General features: G+C 34.0%; 2 protein-coding genes across 3 annotated transcripts; both read right to left on the bottom strand.

The window, feature by feature from the left end:
* Positions 1-392: 392 nt before the first annotated feature.
* LOC107027632 (putative lipid-transfer protein DIR1) lies at positions 393-984 on the bottom strand. Its single transcript, XM_015228743.2, has one exon. The coding sequence runs from the start codon at positions 940-942 to the stop codon at positions 637-639; it is 306 nt and encodes a 101-aa protein (XP_015084229.1). The 5' UTR covers positions 943-984; the 3' UTR covers positions 393-636.
* Positions 985-14,679: 13,695 nt separating this feature from the next.
* LOC107012719 (CAP-Gly domain-containing linker protein 1) lies at positions 14,680-18,359 on the bottom strand. Of its 2 annotated transcripts, none has more exons than XM_027914274.1 (7): positions 18,000-18,359; positions 17,371-17,409; positions 17,241-17,294; positions 17,097-17,150; positions 15,895-15,963; positions 15,753-15,824; positions 14,680-15,109 (listed from the first exon to the last, which is right to left on the bottom strand). In XM_027914274.1, the coding sequence occupies exons 1-7, from the start codon at positions 18,057-18,059 to the stop codon at positions 14,996-14,998; spliced, it is 462 nt and encodes a 153-aa protein (XP_027770075.1). In that variant the 5' UTR covers positions 18,060-18,359; the 3' UTR covers positions 14,680-14,995. The 2 variants fall into 2 exon arrangements, with proteins under 2 accessions (XP_027770075.1, XP_015068120.1); XM_015212634.2 differs by having other exon boundaries at positions 15,910-15,963; positions 18,000-18,353.
* Between the last annotated feature and the right edge of the window lie 1,439 nt (positions 18,360-19,798).

The raw sequence follows: 19,798 nt of genomic DNA, 5'->3' as shown, positions 1-19,798 counted from the left end.
ATGCTCCATCACAACGAGCATTGCTGACAACTATCATCAACTATCTCATATTTTTTATCCATCATTATCAATATTATTAACTACTAACATCAATCAACTTCACCATCATAACCATCACCACCATTATTACTACCAATCGTTATCATCACACCAGACACTATAACAACAACCACTTCTATCACTATTACTATCATCAACACTAACAACCACTTCTACCACTATTACTATCATCAACACTAGCCATTAACATCAACCGGTACCACACCATTACAAATCATCTCCACCATCCCCACCGAACATCAATATTACATTTTTTATCAAATAATATTTTTTTAAAAAAAATATTCAATTACTTTTTATTTGAATTAGTATATTTAGAAATAAATTAAAAATATTGAAAACAACCATTCTTAATCATTCAATGTTCACATCTAGAGACAACATATGAATCATACAGACTCAACATATTAATCTTAACGAAGACAAATGAAGTCGTCACACTCCTTTTCAAACGGATAGAGGTCTCAAAATCAAAAATAAATTGATTTACAACAACAAAATTAAAGTAGTTTAATTAAGAAGCTAGCTAGGGGTGTAGTACTAGGGAAGAAATGGAAGACCTCTATTTAGTTTTTCTTAACAATTAGAAGGAGAAGTGAGATTGCATTTAGTAGGAAGAGCCAAGGCAAGTTCAGGATCAATCCCAAGAGAGGGCAACACAAATGAATTCCTATAAGAACACAAACACTGCAAGTCAGCACCTGACAAAGCTTCACAGCAAGAAGCAGATGGCTCCACTGGATTTGGTTGTGTTACTGATGGCTTACATGATGTCAAACCATCATCGTCCATGTTACAGATATTCATTCCACTTGCAAATTCTACTATAAGTAGTAGTCCTACAACTACCATACCCAAAAGTTTGCTTCCTTTCATAGGCATGTTTTCAAGTAAAGTGTATGTGGAGTTTGCAAGTTAAATTGTTGAATTTATAAGCTGAGGAACCACGGAGATTTTGATAGCTTGTGGGGTCAAAAACATAAAACAACAATAATAGCTATGGCTTAACTCTAATCACGTTAGAATAGTACTATATATGAATTCTTATTGTCTTTGTCATTATATATACGTATAGGCTTACCATATATACACCTCCATAGATTTGCTAGTAAATTTCATTGAGACACTCAAATTACAGTTTGTTTAATTGAACTGTTAAACACATGATAAAATATTTTCATTAGACATTTTTAATTTAAATTTTGAAATTTTCTTTTGCGTAGACACCCCAGTGAGCATGTGTGAGAGTTTGGCAATGGTAGGCATCAACAGTGGCGGAGGGAGGATTTTCATCAAGGAGGTTCAAAAAAAATAAATTAATCACATAAATAATATCCACAAATAAATGGGTCTGATCGGATATAAATAGGTCGGATAAAAAAATTAATATATCTAAAAACTTAAATAGATCAAGTTTTCAATAACAATCGATCCAACAGAAGCAACAAGCAGCAGCCAGCGCCCAACGGGCAACGACAAGCAAGAAGAGACAATGAAAAATAAAACGTGAAAATATCCTAAAAGAAGAAAAGGGGTTTTAATATTTAACTTTCTAATTAGGAATTATACTAGTAAATCCTAAATTTCCTATAATGGTTTTAATATTTTGGAACTAAAATCGTTTTCTGATTCTATTATTATTTTTAAAAAAAGCAATTTCTGATTTCATTATTATTTTAAAAAAGTAATTTCTGATTCCATTATTATTTTAAAAAAAATGAAAACACCTAAAATGTAAGCTGATAAAAAATTGCCTCCATCCAGATTCAAACTCGCAACCTTGTGTGCCTCAGCGTAGATTCTTGAACCCCCAACACCACTGAGCTACGCCTTTGGTGTATTTTTAGGGGGTTCAATGTCATATATATACACATATACTTAAAATTTAATCGTGTATATATAGTGTAATTTTTTGGCGATGGGGGTTCGGATGAACCCCCTTGGTTGAAGGTAAATCCGCCCTTGGGCATCAAGTGATCTAGGGAGAGGCAAACCGTAGAAATATTTTAGGGAGGTGACATATCTAGAGTTTACCGAGGATTTGGAGTAGGAAGTTAATTGATAGTCGAGCGTTGTTTCACTTTCTTAAGCGATAGGCTTGATGGTCGCACTTTGATCTTCTTTCTTACCAGTAGTATTAACACTATTCTCGTAGTTTCTTGTTCTTCAATTTTGATTATCACATGTGTTTTTTGTTTTTTTTGAATGTTTAATTATTCTCCATTTTACATTATTTTGTTGTTGTTATCCCTCTCATTTTTGTATTTTCTTTTTTATTCTGTTTAAAAATACTTCATTTAAGCTAAGAGTCTATCGAAATAGCTTCTCGAGTAAGAATAAAATTCGGGAACATATATCCTCTTCAAACACCTATGAGATTACATAGTATGTTTAGATAATAAAGTTTAACAATATAAAATATACTATTAATTTTCTCCTTTAATTATACACCTCAATTTCAATTAAAAAATACTACTTATTGAGGCTGACGTTCTTTGAGGGAAAAGGTAGGTAGGGGTGGAATGAGGAGAACCATGAGTTAGAAGTCCGTGAGCATAAAAGGTTTGTAATTATTCAAATCAAATTCTTCCACTGCAGACTTCACGGGTTGTAATTGTGTTCTGTTGGGACCTATATATGGCATTACTATTCAAGGATGTTTTACCAAACATGCATATCCATTTGAATTAATTAATTCATGATTTTGGTTTAGCTTCTTTAATTTTAGTAAAGTTACATTACAATTTTAATATTTTGGAGATCATAACAGTTGCTCTATCAGTTTACTTAAAAATTTATCGTCGATATTGAAATTTTGTAGGATCTCTACACGGAGTTCTATTTTAGTTTAACATTTTTGGAGACTACTTAACCCTAAATTCTAGCACATGTCGATATAAAGGTATTTTATTTCCTTAAAAAGCACAAATATCCCATAAACGCTTGGCTATTTATATTACGTAAATTCATAAAATATTTATAAAGAGATCAAACTCAAATCATCTTAGTTCGAGAAATACGTCACTAACGGCCCTCATGAAATATGAAGATCAAGTTCTAATCATCTTAGTTTGAGAAATATGTCGCTAACAACCCTTGAATTACGGAAAATATTAGGAGAGAAATATGTCACTAATGCCCTCGCATCTACGAAAAATATTAGGAGAGAAATAGGTCACTAACGCCCTTGAATTATGGAAAATATTAGGAAAGAAAACAATCAAGGGAGACACCGATATGTATATCCACATAAAATCATGTTTCTTTATATTTATAGTTGAGAAAAGGCTCAAATATGTCATTGAACTTTCAGAAAAGACTCATTTATGCCACCAGTTAAAAATTTGGCTCATTTATGCCATTACTGTTCAAGAAAAGACTCATTCATACCATTAGTGGTTTTGCAAAACCATTTATGACACATGACCAATTTAATTCGGCCACGTCATCAATTTTTTAATTAAAAAAATTAATTCAGTTTTTGTTCAGAATTTTGGTTTTTTAATTAAAAAAATTTAATTCAATTTTTGATCAGAATTATTTTTTTTTATTTAAAAGATCGATGACATGGCCGAATTATAATTGACTACGTGTCAAAAAATGGTTTTGCAAAATCACTGTTGAAGAATAATGGCATGAATGAGCATTTTATTAAACGGTAATGGCATAGATGAACCAATTTTTTAACAAATGGCATAAACGACCCTTTTCTGAAAGTTTGATGACATATTTGAGCATTTTCCCTTTATATTTTGTTTATGGTTAATTTATTATTCATATGTTTAAAATTTATTGCAAACAAATTGGCACGTCTACTTGGACCAAATCTTCCATTCTCATCTCTTCTCTCCATACAAATCAAATCCTTGGATCTAAAGCCACAAAATCACAAATGTGGAAGAATGATGTTTACTGCTTCATGGTTTATCTGAATGTAGACCTGATGAAACTCAAAGATGAGACTTGAAGTACTCATTCTTTCTCCTTTACAATTTTGGGGTTTCAGATTTGCAAAGATGATTTGTGAAAGGAGAGATATTGAAGGGCTGACTTGGTCCTACTAGACGTGTTAATTCGTTTGCAGCCATCGCGGCTAAACATAATTCGAGGCCTAAAGCGAAATTTTAGTTAGAGGTCTAAAATTTGAATAAATTTTATTTGTAATTGTTTATTTTTCTAAATTTTAGATGTAAATTATTACTAAATATCTTTTTTATAAATGAGTTTTTTCAAATATTTTTTAATTATTAGTTGAAGCAAGATCAATTCAACATTGAAAATATCATTTATTGAGAAAATTATTACATGAATTGATAATATGTTCTACAAGTAATAAGTTGATAAATTTTAAATAAAGATAAGAATTAGAATCATAGAATCTGATTCAAAAAGTTGTTAACTTGGTATATCCTACTGTAATATGAAAAGTTACGAAGCAATAAAATAATATTTATAATTTATTTTGTTCAACACTTTTTGGATATTGATTCATATTTTTGACAGAATATTACTTTAATTATCAAAGGTTTGAAGAAATAGAATGCATAAAGAGTTAAAAAAAGATAAGTGTTAGCGAAGAGAGAGAGAGAGAGAGAGAGAGAGAGTGTATATATATATATATATATATATACATACACACTTTTTATTACAAATAATTATTTTTTTCATAAAAAAATTAACCATGAATTTTTATTTATAGAAATTTGAGGCCCCAAAAATTGGGGGCCTAAGGCATTGGCCTAAATATTCATAGGCAAGAGCCGGCACTGTTTGCAGCAAATTTTAAACTGCCAGAAAATAAATTACAATCACAAAAATATGAAGAAATAACTTTATTCATAAAGATTGTGAGTACAAATCTGTTAATCCCTTGATGCTTTTATCTCTTAAAATTTATCATGATTCAGGGACCATTAGAAGCGGGTTTCTCGAATGTAGGAAGCCACACATCTTGATCTCTTTATGTATATCCCATGAGTTTATGAAATTGAAGGAATATTGATTGTATTGAAGTGTTCACCTAATAAGGGAATACATGGGAGATATATATAGGAGATATAAGAAGGAGTACTAATCCTAATAGGACTAGGATTAAGAAGTACTAATTCTAATAGGACTAGGATTAGTACACAGTAAATACTAATATTATTTAATACTATTTATTTAATACTATCTGTTATTATCCCCCCTCAAGCTGAGCTGATCGGAAGCGAACGGAAGCTTGGAACTGAGGTAATCGTGCTGTCGGCTCGGGAGAGGCTTGGTGAGAATATCAGCCGGTTGTTCTTCAGTGGGTACATACTGCACAGTCATGGTGCCGGCCTGAACTTCATCGCGAACAAAGAGACAATCGGTATCAACATGCTTCATTCTGGTGTGTAGGACGGAATTCTTGGCCACACAGATGGTTGATTTGTTGTCACAATAGAGAGCAGGAACAGTGTGAGTGGCGCGGAGTTCGCGAAGAATATATGTGACCCACATGGTCTCAGCAGCAAGAAGAGCAAGGGCGCGGTATTCAGCTTCAGTCGAGGACCGAGAGACCTTGGGTTGTTTTTTTGTACACCAGGAGATCAGGTTCGGCCCCAAAAAAACGAGAAACCCCGATGTAGATTTTCTGTCATTTTTATCATTCGCCCAATCTGAATCTGAGAAACCCCGAAGCTCCAAGTCCCCGGGTCGAATGAGTAAACCACGACCAAGAGTGCCAAAAATGTACCTGAGAATGCGTTTTAGACAATGGTAATCATGTTCACTTGGTTGATGCATGCGCTGAGCAACTCGGTTGACAGCAAACTGGATGTCAGGACGGGTAATGGCCAGATACTGTAGAGCCCCAATGAGGCTGCGGAAGTGGGTGATATCGGCAAAGGGGGTGTCGGCTCCATTCGTAGACGAAGAGACTGCCATCGGTGTTGGTTGACTGGTGCATTTTTCCAGTCCAGCTTTCTGCAACAGATCTCGAGCATATTTTGACTGATGAAGAAACAAGCCGCTGCCTGTCCGAGAAACCTCCATTCCCAGAAAATAATGTAACGGGCCAAGGTCCTTCATTTTGAAGGTAGTATGCATAGCTCGAGTGACATCCTGAATGAGAGCTGCAGTAGAGCCTGTAATAATGATATCATCTACATAGACAAGAAGAATGACTGTACCGTGTGCTGAATGTCGAGTAAACAGACTCGTGTCGTGTACGCAACACGTGAAGCCGAGTCCCTGGAGGAACGTTTTCAGACGTGTGTACCAAGCACGGGGGGCTTGCTTGAGCCCATACAGAGACTTCTGGAGTTTGCAAACATGTTGAGGGAAGCGGGGATCAACATAGCCCGGTGGTTGCGTCATGTAGATAGTTTCATCAAGCATGCCATGAAGAAAAGCATTGGAAACATCCAACTGATTGATGAGCCAATTGTTGCGCACGGCGAGTGACAGTACCAGGCGAATGGTTTCCTGCCGAATAACAGGACTGAATGTCTCGGAGTAATCAAGCCCATACTCCTGATTGTAGCCTTTAGCAACCAAACGAGCCTTGTACCTGGAAATACTGCCATCCGCATTGTGTTTAATTTTGTACACCCATTTACAGCCCACTGGGTGCCGCCCATGGGGCTTAGGTACAAGAACCCAAGTTTTCTGATCAGTCAAAGCCTTAAACTCGTCATCCATAGCATGACGCCAATAAGCATTTTTTGAGGCAACAGAGTAGGTTGTTGGTTCACTATCGGGAAGGGGTGTATTTGGTAGTATGGTAGCCTGAAAGGTTTTGGGTTTAAAGATACCGGCTTTGCCACGGGTTAACATGGGATGAGTATTGGGGGGTGGCACGGGCGGTGGTGATTCGGGGGTGGCCGGGAAGGACCCAAAACGGATCGGGCTGGAGATGTTGTGGGTATGGGGTGGTTCGGGTTGGTTGTGAGTGTGGGTGGTGGTTGCGGGTGTATTGTGGGTGACGGTCGAAGGGGTGATGAGGGGTGGTTGGGTAGTGGGTGGAGGTGTGGGGGAAGGTGGTGAGGGACCCTGTGAGTATGTTGGAAAAAGGGGAAGGACGCCAATGAATGATGTATTTGTGGAGGAGGAAATAGACTCGTAGGGAAACTCATTTTCGACAAATTTGACATGACGAGATATGTAGACTTTATGAGTTTGTGGGTCAAGACAGCGATAACCCTTGGAGGTAGGATGATAGCCCAAAAAAATACAAGGACGGGATCGGGGTTGTAATTTGTGAGTAATATGAGGGCGTAGCCAAGGGTAGGCAAGACACCCAAAGACGCGGAGGTTGGTATAATTGGGAAGTTCTTGGTAAAGGAGTTGATAGGGTGATTTGTTGGAGAGAGTGTGACTGGGCATTCTGTTAATGAGGTAGTTTGCGGTGGCTAGAGCTTCTACCCAAAAGGAGACAGGGAGATGAGATTGATGTAGAAGAGTAACCACCGTTTCAATGAGATGGCGATGCTTACGCTCAGCCACCCCATTCTGTTCGGGAGTGTATGGACAGGAGGTTTGATGTATAATTCCCAGGGATTGCAGAAACTGGCCAAAGATGTTATTGACATATTCCTTTCCATTGTCACTTCGAAAAAGTTTAACATGAGAATTGAATTGTGTTTTGACCATTTTTTCAAAAGTGACAAAGGTGGTGTATGCCTGTGATTTGTGTTTTAGTGGGTACAACCAAGTGTATTTTGTAAAATCATCCACAAAACAAATATAATAGCGAAAACCAGCAAATGAAGGAACAGCAGTAGGACCCCATAGGTCAGAATGAATAAGTTGAAAAGGTGCAGTTGTACGCTTCTCAGATAAAGTAAAAGGTAATTTATGAGATTTAGCAATTGAACAGGAGTCACAATTGTTTACATGAATGGAAGAAAAACCTAATTGAGACATTAAAGAATTTATTATTTGAGTAGACGGGTGACCCAGACGACTGTGCCACAACAGACTGTGGCCATCAGCCGAAAGAGCCACCGGAGCCACAGGAACGCTTTCTGAAACTGGGTGGGCAGACGAACTTGTGCCAGGAAGAACGTACAGACCATGCTCACAGGGGCCCTGAAAAATCACCCTCTTGGTAGTATTGTCTAGGATCTGAAAATCATTAGAGGTGAACAAGAGTGAGCAATTATTTTCTTTTGTGAATTGGTGAACTGAAAGGAGATTGGATTTAATAGAAGGGACGTGGGTAAGGTTACCTAGGTGAAAGATAGCGGTGGGGGTTTTAATGGTACCCGTGCCAGTGTGAGAAATATTAAGGGACTCACCGTTGCCAACAGTAATACCATTGGAGCCATGATATGGATTTGGAGCGTTAAGCTTGGATAGATCAGAAGTAACGTGCATGTTGGCCCTAGTATCCAACAGCCATTCAGAGGAAGGGCCGGCTTGAGATGCATAATTGGCACGGTTATCACTATTTCGGCTCTCCTCATACCGAAACCAGCAACGAACAGCGGTGTGTCCTGTTTTCTGACAGATTTGACAAGTTGGACGATCCCGCTCGTAAGTGCCCTGCCCGCCGCTGGAAGATGACTGCCCGCCGCTGCCGAAGGAGTGCAGGCTGTTGTTGCTGCCGTGCTGCTGACCGTCGTACGGCGGACGACTGCCCTGCCGACCGCCGCGCCCGCGGCCTCCGCTGTTTCTGCCGTAGCCGCCGCGGCTCCCCTGCCGGCCGCCACCACGCCCCCCGCGATAGTTCTGGCTTGCGGTGAGGGCGGTGGCCGGCTCCATAACAGCGGCTTCTCGGAGAAGAAGTTTGCTCTCCAGATCCACGTTGATTTCTTCACTTTTTAGCCACGAGGAGAGAGTAGCCAGGTCAACGGGCGTTGGACTGATGCGAACCGCCTGTTTAATGGAGGAGTAAGCTGATGGGAGCCCCCGAACGACGCACATGACGAGATCTTTTTCGGGAATGATTTCGTTCACGGTGTCGAGGGCTGTGATGATGGTGGAGACCTCGTCTAAATACTCCGCCATAGTTTTCGTGCCTTTGGTAATTGTGTGGAGACGATCACGCAATTGAAAAATATGAGAGTGGGAAATTGATGCATAGCGTGTTGCGAGGGCCGTCCACAGGGCTGAAGCAGTTGTGTAGGATCGGACGTGTTTCTGAACCGTGGGAGAGATGACCGCAATCAAACATGATCGGATCTGGCCATCCACGGCTTTCCAGGCGGCATGGGCCGGATTGGTTTTTTCTGATTTGTCCGTGGCGGTGATGACTGCCGGCGGCGGTTCTGTGCTTCCATCGACGTATTTGAGAAGGTAATTGGCCTCAAGGGCTGTAAGAACGGTGATTTTCCATGTAGGGTAATTTATGTCTGATAATTTTTCGGGAATCAGGGCATGAAGATGCCTGAGAAGGAGTTTAACGCCAGAAGGAAGTGAATCGAGAGGATCCACCTCGGTTGTCATGGCTGCCGCCGCCCAAGAGAAGTGAGGGAACGATCGGTGCCCTAAAGAGAGAAAAAAAAAACTAGAGAAAAGAAGATCTAGGTTTCCTGGCTCTTGATACCATGAAGGAATATTGATTGTATTGAAGTGTTAACCTAATAAGGGAATACATGGGAGATATATATAGGAGATATAGGAAGGAGTACTAATCCTAATAGGACTAGGATTAAGGAGTACTAATCCTAATAGGACTAGGATTAGTACACAGTAAATACTAATATTATTTAATACTATTTATTTAATACTATCTGTTATTAGAAATTTCGATATTTCTTTGAGAAAGACAATATGTGGTGTCATTGTGATCTTTTTATGAATAACAAACACATTGAAATCTTGATTTTTATGAATACGCAAGAGTGTATGAGATACTTGAGATATTTTGATCTTTTTATAAATAATTCATAGTCTATTTGAGATTTTGATCTTTGTAAATACTCAAGACTCAAGAGTTCATGGAGTATTTTGACATAACTTTTCAAGGAAATATAGTATAACTCTTTATATAGAGATGAATTAAATAACAAGATTGAGTAACCTCCAAACATTCTTACTAAAATCAATCATGTCTTATAGAGTCCACAAAATTTTAATGCCAACACCGAAAAGATTTACTTTTTCTAATCTATTTTTTTTCTTTCAAAGAATATACTTGTTTGAATTTTTTAAAAATGAAGTTCGTATTTTAGAGATAACTGAGAGTTAGAAGTTTAAATGTCACTGGCTAATTGGCCTTCATAGTCACATAATTTTGTATTATTATTTGGTTGGGAACTAGTTATCCCAAGATTAATCATCCTAAGGTTAGTTATTCTGGAATAACTTATCCCACCCTATATATGGAACAATTTATCTCATCACTATGTTATAAATTGTGGGATAAGTTATCCCCAACATGTAAACCAAACAAAACACCAACCTTTTATTTCAAGACTATTTTTTTTAGATCAACTTACAAAAATGACTACATGGATAGGGTTTATTGAAGTTCAATAACTATAAATATGTTATTTACTAGAAATGACTACACTTTATGTCAATTTCTAGTTGCATGTTTGTATTAAATTTTATTTTATTTTATTGCTGTTGTTATTATTTATACAATGCACTAAATAAGGTATGATATGTTATCATAACTCCCAAGTACCAACCTTTTATTATGTTCCTAAATAATTGAAATTTTCATTATTAATTACCAACTAATAATTAATATTGTATGCAAATATGATTGATTCACATAATACAAAAAGTTGTATTTATATTTCTAAATACAATATATTCACTAAATACTAATTATAAAGGTATTCATAAAATTTTGAATATAAAAGTTTATTCATGTCTTTTTCTCGTTGTATTTTTGCATATGCTTTTTATTTTTTATTTATTTTTACGCTAATACAGTTGTAATTACAATAACTAAATAAGAAAAATGTATTGCTTGTACAATTAGCATATGAATACTTTGAATTCAAATTGGTGTTTCTATTTATAAAACTTAAAGTATTAATATATCAAGGATACAAGTATTTATGAAAATTTAATGTATTAATACATCAAACAAGGTAAAGTAGTACAATTTTAGCATATGAATACAACAATTTGAAAAATGGATACACTATTGTTAACCAAAAAAATGAATACACCAATGTACTATAATGTGAATACACTGTTGTTAAATAAGAAAATGGAAAAACAATAGAATGTGTATGTATTCGACTGTATAAAAATTTGAAAAACCCACAGAACGTTGATCTATTTTTTGTGAAGTTTTTTATAATACTTGAGGTTTGATGTTAACTTAGGTATTTATTTATAAAAATCTAGTATTGATGTATCCAACTATACTTGTATTGCCTAATCAAATTGGATAAATTACTCATGTATCCAAAAATACTTGTATTCACAAATTACCATTTTATTAATATTACAATACAATTATCTATGTATATAAGTACTATACTATATGTAAATTTGACAAACAACAAAATTCTCTCTCTACACTCTCTTCTAACAACGATAACCTAACGGCTCCGCTGAACTGTGGGTATTCCCTACACTCCATCTCATAGATCGTTGGGGATCTCTCATTAGTGCACTGCGACAAGGAAATGGATCCAACATTAAAGGTGACACTCTTTGCAAGGATATATGCAATTTCGTCATGGAAAGAAAAGTATAAAACAATATAATTTTCATGAAAAAAACAATTTTAATCAAAATCCTATAAATAGATATATAAATAAAATTTTCATAAAAAACGAGGAGAAAAATCAGTTAGAAAATACCTTATAATGAATTCATATCACAAAAATCGCTCCTATAATCCTATAAAAAGATCTTGAATTGGAAGGAATTTAGGAGGGAAAATACAAAAAATATATAATATAGAAATATTGATGAAAGAAAAGGTATTGATGAGGACATAATTAATTATGAGTGAAATAATAACTTTTCTATTTAATATTTATTTATATTTAATAAATACAAAACACTGATTATTGGTATATAAGTAACTTTGCTATTTACTATATAGTTATATTCATATAACATAAAAAAATTAAATTATAACTATTTTATTTAAATGTATATTGATGTTTGCTATATTATGTAGTTTTTCCTATCCCTTGACTATATATTCTTAGACAAAGGTTATCCATAGTCATACAACTTTGTTTGGCTTTCAAAAGTCATTTAACTTATTGTCAAGTTAACTTCTATTATCAAAATTTAAAAATTTAATTTTTGCTTCTTATTTAATGATATGGCAATTGTAAATTCAATTTTTTAGGATAATAATCATGAAAGCTAACTTGACGAAGTTGAGGGACTTTTTTAAGATAAAGAAATTTTGAGTGACTAATAAATTAAGGGGTCGTTTGATAGTTGTATAATACAAATTTTATCTATGTATTAGAATTCATATAATTTTTATTTCTTCATATATTAGAGTCTGTATAACTTTTATTTATGTATTAGAGTTTGTATAACGTACACGTCATTTTATAGGTTGATAAGAAAAGAGTTATTCATGTATATAATTAATACGACGTTTGGTAGGTGGCTAAGATAAATGTCATTCATGTATATAATTAATACAACGTTTGGTAGATGGATAAAAAAAATTATTCACTTATAAATATTAATAAAATGTTTGATTGACAATTTTGAAGTTCTCATAGCTAATACGTGTATAAGTTATGAGAAAATTTGTTCATAACTAATACATGACTAAAAATTTAATTATTTCTTCTTCTACATAATTAATGAAATATTTTAACTTATATACAAAGTTAAAAAAGAAAAGGGTATAATTATAAGGACATGTTTTAATTTAAAAATATATAATTTTATTAATTTTTAATATAACTAATATTTGTATAATGAATACGCGCATAACTAATATCTACATTACTATTATTTGCATAATCAATATCTACATTATTATGCCTGCATAACTAATTCTAGTATAAATCTACCCACCTACGAAGTACCAAACAACCCCTAATGTTATTTACAGTTTGGTGAAATCGAACCAAATCAATTAGTTGGGTTTTATTTGGTTTTGATTTTGTTCAAAAACAAAATTGAAGAGATTTACCGAACCAACAAATTATATACAAATATTTTATAACAGATATATTTTTTTAAATTTAGTGGGGATTTAATATAATTAACTTGGCAGCATGATTCAGTTTTTTGCTCTTCTCATTTTGCTTTTATTTTCTCTACTGTCACCAAAGGCTCAATTGAAAGGAAAAATTACATTATGACAAATGATGTTGGCGAGTTTCTGCTTGCTAACTAATTGTTTATCTATTCCCCCACCTTATTTTTTATTTTATTTTCATGTATGATTAAAGTCGAACCAAAATTGACAAATATATATGATATTTACTTTAGGTTTAATAATTTATGGACCGATTATACAGGGTTAACATGGAGTCCATTTTCAAACCTCCAACCCCTCAGAATCATAAAGATTTTTTAGAGTGTTTACAGGAGTCCGGAGTCTGAAGGGTACAAAATATTAACAAAAATTTCAAAATGGTATATAAAAATTTATATTAACCAAAACGATAAAATCGCTGCAACAACAGCGATTTACTCCACCGGAAAAAGTAAAATCGCTGCCTCTGCAGCGATTTAAATTTTTATTTTTTTTTGAAAATTTGGAAAACGTTGCCTATGCAGCGATTTTAAAAAAAAATTATAAAATTTTTAAATCGCTGCCTACACAGCGATTTTATTTTTTTTTAAATATTGAAAGCGGAAGCGATTTTATAAAATAATTTTTTTTTAAATATGGCGATTTCATAAAAAAAAAATTAAAATTTTTTAAAATCGCTCAGCGATTTTATAATTAATTCAAATAGAATTTAGAATTCTATTTGAACCCAAACATCATTTAAATTTAAATTCAATATAATACCTTTTTTTAGAAAGAAAATATTTTTGTTACCTTACTTATTCTTAATTTTTTTAAAATATTGCATATTTTCTTATAAGCTATATATTTGACTTTCAAAAAAATATTATAATTTTTTTTATAAAATCGCTGCTTTAAATTCTATTTTTTTTTAATGAAATTGCCATATTTAAAAAAATTTTTTATTAAAATCGCTGCAGCGATTTCAATACTTAAAACTTTTTTTTTTATAAAATCGCTTTGTAGGCAGCGATTTAAAAATTTTATAATTTTTTTTTTGAAATCGCTGCATAGGCAGCGTTTTCCAAATTTTCAAAAAAAAAATCTTTTTTTAAAAAATCACTGCATAGGCAGCGATTTAAAAATTTTATATAAAAAGAAATTTTGTTTTTGAAATCGCTGCATAGGCAGCGTTTTCCAAATTTTCAAAAAAAAAAAGGCAGCAATTTTCAAAAAAAAAAAATTTAAAAATCTCTGTCTAGGCAGCGATTTCAATTTTTTTTAAAAAAAATTCACATTTTGCAAAATCGCTGCAGAGGCAGCGATTTTACTTTTTTCGGTGGAGTAAATCGCTGTTGTTGCAGCGATTTTGCCGTTGTGATTAATATAAAATTTTATATACCGTTTTGAAATTTTTGTTAATATTTTGTAGCCTTTAGGCTCCAGACTCGTGTTTACAGCTCAAGCATAAAAATGTGTAGATCAGATTTTGCATCCTGAAGTCATTGTCAAAGTTCCCATTCAAACGTCTAAGTTTGATACTTCCCTTATTTAATGACTTCTAAATTACAAGAACCTATAGTTTAGTGACTTTCTTGTAATAAATAAATTAAATTATCCATCAGATTACCCCTCATGAAAATTGTAAGTCAATAGCAGTACAACTGATATCATTGAACTAATAACTGGGAGGAAAGACTTAAGCTAATTCAATCAAAGACTTGATCTCATCATAAAGAGAATAAGAGAACACTTCTTAACCTAGCACACAATGCCCAACGATATTTCATCGAAGAAGATGAGAAACGTTTAGGGAAAGGATGCACGTAACTCAGCCTACTCCTCGGTGTCTTTACCATTGTCCTTTGGCAAATCCTGAGCAGTATCTTCTTCATTGTTATCAGGCTTGACATCTTCAGCCTCTTTTGTTTCTTCGGAGGCATCCTGAAGCTGTAGGTAGTTCCACAAACAAAAATCAGAATTTCTTTGCAATTTAAAGTAAAACAACTGCTCTCTCCGTCCAATTTTATATGGCACTCATTACATTTTAGATGCTTGACACCCTTTTACTAACAACTAGAATTTTCACAAATTATAAAGCTCATATTCTAAACTTTGATGAAACATTTTCTCTATGAACCCAAAGTTTTTCAACCATTACTTCGATATTTCTCTACCACTTCTACAAGTATTACACATTAGTCAAATTAATATGTTAAAATCTATGGATGGTCACTGACAGAAAATGGAAGGAAGAAGTATAATGTTAACGTTATCAGGAATTCAGGATGGGACTCAGTGGAATCCATAATTCAAAGAGTTACTCCCTCCGTTTCATATTACTTGACTCTTGTTGACCTGACAAATCCCTTTTGAAAACTTTAAAATATAGTTGTATGTTATTAAACTAACATTATTAATGATGCTTTGAAGCTCTAAATTTGTCTACTACTTTATCTAGTTTTTATACTAAGGCTATAACGGAAAGAAAGTAATAAAACTCTATTGATTTACTAAAATGGAACATCTATTTTTAGTATTGGGGCCAGGTAAAATGAAACAACGGGGGAGTAAAAAGCATAAGATAACTCACCCCTAAGTTTCTTAAGCTGTTAGTAACATCTTCCTGCTGTTGCTGAAGAGTTGTTTTTAACTCTTGAAATTCCTGGTTCAAAAATGATATGATTTATTAAATACAAAATTGAATCTCAAAAGATCATGAAAAATATACTGACTAGAGCATTGCTCACAGATCTAAGTTGCTCCACTTCAACATTCAATGATTTCTTGAGATCCGACAGTTCCTGGTAGAAGGGAGGAAAAATAGAAACTTCTAAGTTGCTGAATAAGATTAAGAAGTACAAGGCTTTCATTTATAAAAGTCGAAATAGACTGAGAACAAATGTTATTTGAGAGGAGCCTTCTTCCATTTACCAAGCAGATTTTTGTGCCTTGCTTGAATGCTGCTAGCAGGGGGGTGGGGTAGGGCTGTTTTTGGGCTTTGCCTCTCTTTTATTGGTCAGATACATCTCAAATGAATGAGCAAAGAAAAATATAGTCCGCCCATCTCCAAGACTCCAATCAATTGAATCAGTTGCGATTGATAGGGATAAAGTTATTGGCTTTATCATAACAAAATTTCACCAACTACGAGTATCTTATATCCTTGTTTCTGTTGTTATATTGACCTTTCTCCTAGCCTGTGTTTCCTGCCTTTCACAAATTTCTAGTCTCACATTGATATTTCTAAATGCAACTGCTGAACCAATCATCTCACATTTCCAGGAAAAAGCTATCAGGTGTTTTGGCTCTCCAAGAATACACAAATTTTGTAGGCCGACTGAAATCCGTCAGTTTTTTAAATTGCAATACAACCTTTTCAACCAGAATTTGTTTAAAATGTCAAACAAAAGATTCTCATCGGCAACTCCATACTTCTACTGCACTTACCAACCTAGCAACTTTTCTAAATCCAGGAAGATAGAAGTAAAGCTTCACATACACTCAGGAGTGAACTTACATGTTAAAAATGGGGCCGTGACCCAGTGGTCTCTGTTAAACTAGGTATTTTATGTAATTTCTAAAATTGGTATAATATTATTACTTGACACCTATGCAACAAGAAGGCTAATTGGTGCACTAGGTGGAACTTTGAGTTATTTATCTAGAGGACAAGAGATCAATTATGCAATGTTTTCTCTTTTTTTAGTTTAGTGGGGCGCCCATATTCTGAAAATCCTAAAATTCGCCTCTGCATACACTAGAGAAAACCAAGCAACAAACCAACTATCACTGCCTACCAACTCCAAAGTTGGACCTCATGATTTGTCAAAACTATTAAGTATGAATCATATGTACACAGTAAAGTTGATTTTCTTCACACTAAGTCTGTTAAATCCATTAACAGCTAATGAAAACGAAAGAAGGATGTACTTACATCTCGATAGACCTTTACTTGGCCATCCAACTTATATCTCCAGCTTTGAAGATCCTAGACATCAAAGAAGCCAAATAGTAAACTACCGTCAACAGCAACAAAAAAAATAGACAGACTCTAGCGATGCTAGTAACGTGAGCTTACTGTTTTCAAGCTCTGAATCCTATTGAGCAGCTCTTGCCTTGACTCAGTCAATTCCTATCAGTAAAAACATAACAGAAATCAATAGCCAAATCCCCCAACCTTTTACATAAATGGAACAGAAAATATGTACCTTAATTTTGGAGCTAGCCGGCACCACATTCTCCTTCTTCTACCAAATACAGATCAACAAAAAAACAATTAGGTAAATACCCAGTTCAGATTTCAAACAAACAAAGCAACCCACGAAAAAGACGTCAATTTAATGCTAATTCAAAAAAAAAATCTCAAGAAACAAACAACCCATTTTGCATATCAAACCATAAAAGGATAAAGCAGACAGCAAATCAGAAAATACCCAGTTCAGATTTCAAACAAACAAAGCAACCCCATGAAAAAGACGACATTTGGATGCTAATTAACAAAATTTTCTCAAGATAAAAACAACCCATTTCGCATATCACATCATAAAGGGTTAAGCAGACAGCAAATCAGAGAATACCCAGTTCAGATTTCAAACAAACAGAGCAACCCCATGAAAAAAGACGACATTTTGACGCTAATTAAACGAATATTTCTCAAGAAATAAACAACCCATTTCGCATATCAAACCATAAAAGAATAAAGCAAACAGCAAATCAGAAAATACCCAGTCAGAATTTCAAACTAGAAAAAATTAATCCAATGTTAGAAAAAAAAGAAAACTGAGAAAACAAGAAAAACCCATTTCACATATGAACTAGAGAAAGTTGAAGGCTGTACTGCAGAGAGTGGAGAAGCAGCAGAAGCAGGAACAGGTAGAGTAGAATCGGGGTTTGCCATCAAAAAATAGGAATTGAAGATTAGTTTCCAATTGTTTAGAGACCTTGAACCAGAACCAAAGAGAGAAGTAAAAGGGCACAAGAAATTGAAAATTAGTCGATGGAGGAGGATCTGATTGTGGATGTGAGTTGGGCGGGCGATTTTATGGATTGACAAAATTTGAAATTGGGGAAGGTGAGCTCTTTAGTGTGAATTAAGGTTTATGTTTTTTTTTTTGCAAATAAAACACAAATTACAAACTTTCGTCGGCAGGCACCTCTCTAGAATACTCGTATTCAATATTCGTCCCTTCCTTGTCAACATTACCGTAGTTTGATAGAGCATATAAAATAAATGTTAAATAGAATATATTAGTAAGATTTGCATTAATAATATATATATTAGTTTTTTTAATATTAATTTTATATAGATTATTATTATATATTGCCTGATTTGATACATTAAAAAGAAAATACATTGTATTAAAAAAATTATAACAAAGATATTAGCAATACATATATAAATACACACTAGTTATATTTGAATTGAAAAAGAGTACCAAACAAGATACTAATAACACATAAAGCTAAATGCATGCATTTATTTTCTGCTAACGAAAGGTTGGGATTTGCCTAGCCCTATGGCAGGAATACTGTCGATCATTACGAGCAATAGCGAATCTAAGTCGTATAGTCTGAATCAAAGGAGGTAAGCATTTTGTAATCATTCCAAGTTTTTCAGGCTGTCCATTTTCTTTGTATGAGTGAATGTTAAAATTCTCTCACCAACCAAGCTATCCCAAACTGATTTGATAGACAAAGGAACTTGGTGATTAGTAGCTGGTTCAGCATGAGCAATTTGAACTTATTGACTTGCTAATTCAACCCATTTGAGTAGACCCCGTTCAAGCTCATCTTGCATACAAATTCTGAGGGTCCCAAGTCATGCATCCACCAAGAACATTTCTTGCCTAAAGTGTAAAACTTCATATTGTAGAGTGTTTCCACTATATAAGAAAAATTGGAATTTGATCTTTGAAATAGGAGAGGGAGAAGAAAGTTCATCATAGCCATGAAAGTAGATCGAAAATACATAAAATTCCTCTAAACTTGGTTGGATAACTTACTTTAGCACTTAAACTATATGAGCGTTTATATATTCCCCCTTAACATCTTTAAAGTGCATTAAATGTCACCCTAAGAGATGACGTAGCAAAGAGAGTGAGTTCACTCACCTAGTAGCGTATGAAGGAATTAAAATTTTTTTTATAAAATCACACACATGTCATTTTTTATAGGTCAATATAAATTAATATTTTAAATATTATTTTCTTAATATATTAATTTTTATTAAACTATATGAATTTTCTTATTGGCCCACAAAACTTTTTAATTTTTTTCTCTTTATGTTATTGTCTTTCCCGAAAACTTCTTCTCCATTGAAGTATCCTTTTTTCCTCCATCTTCCTCTTCAACTCCATCAACTTCTATAATTTCACCATTTCTTTAGTAATCCAAAAACTCAACAACAACATCTTATTATTGACGTTAATTTCACATATATAAATTTTATCGATTCTCATCGGAGCTAAACAAAATCTTATTGGTTCACCGAATAAGATGAAGAAAGGAAGAAAAACAGGATAAATGGCGAAGCTCGTTGAAAAATATGAACAGGAAATAATGATTAGATAAGGACCAGAAATGATAAAGAAGAAGGAAGAAGTGAAGGGGGTGGGTAGGGGCTGAGTATGGGGGAAA

This window comes from Solanum pennellii, chromosome 1 (genome assembly GCF_001406875.1).
Source record: "Solanum pennellii chromosome 1, SPENNV200".
NCBI lineage: Eukaryota > Viridiplantae > Streptophyta > Magnoliopsida > Solanales > Solanaceae > Solanum > Solanum pennellii.
This window is presented reverse-complemented; position numbering and strand designations above follow the sequence as displayed.

Excerpts from the sequence above, each read along its gene's own strand:
- LOC107027632 (XM_015228743.2), bottom strand. The coding sequence starts at position 942 with ATGCCTATGAAAGGAAGCAAACTTTTGGGTATGGTAGTTGTAGGACTA.
- LOC107012719 (XM_027914274.1), bottom strand. The coding sequence starts at position 18,059 with ATGGCAAACCCCGATTCTACTCTACCTGTTCCTGCTTCTGCTGCTTCT. Across the intron at positions 17,151-17,240 it reads GGATTCAGAGCTTGAAAACA|GATCTTCAAAGCTGGAGATA; the intron begins GTAAGCTCACGT and ends TTTGATGTCTAG. Across the intron at positions 15,964-17,096 it reads AAGTAAAGGTCTATCGAGAT|GAACTGTCGGATCTCAAGAA; the intron begins GTAAGTACATCC and ends CCCTTCTACCAG.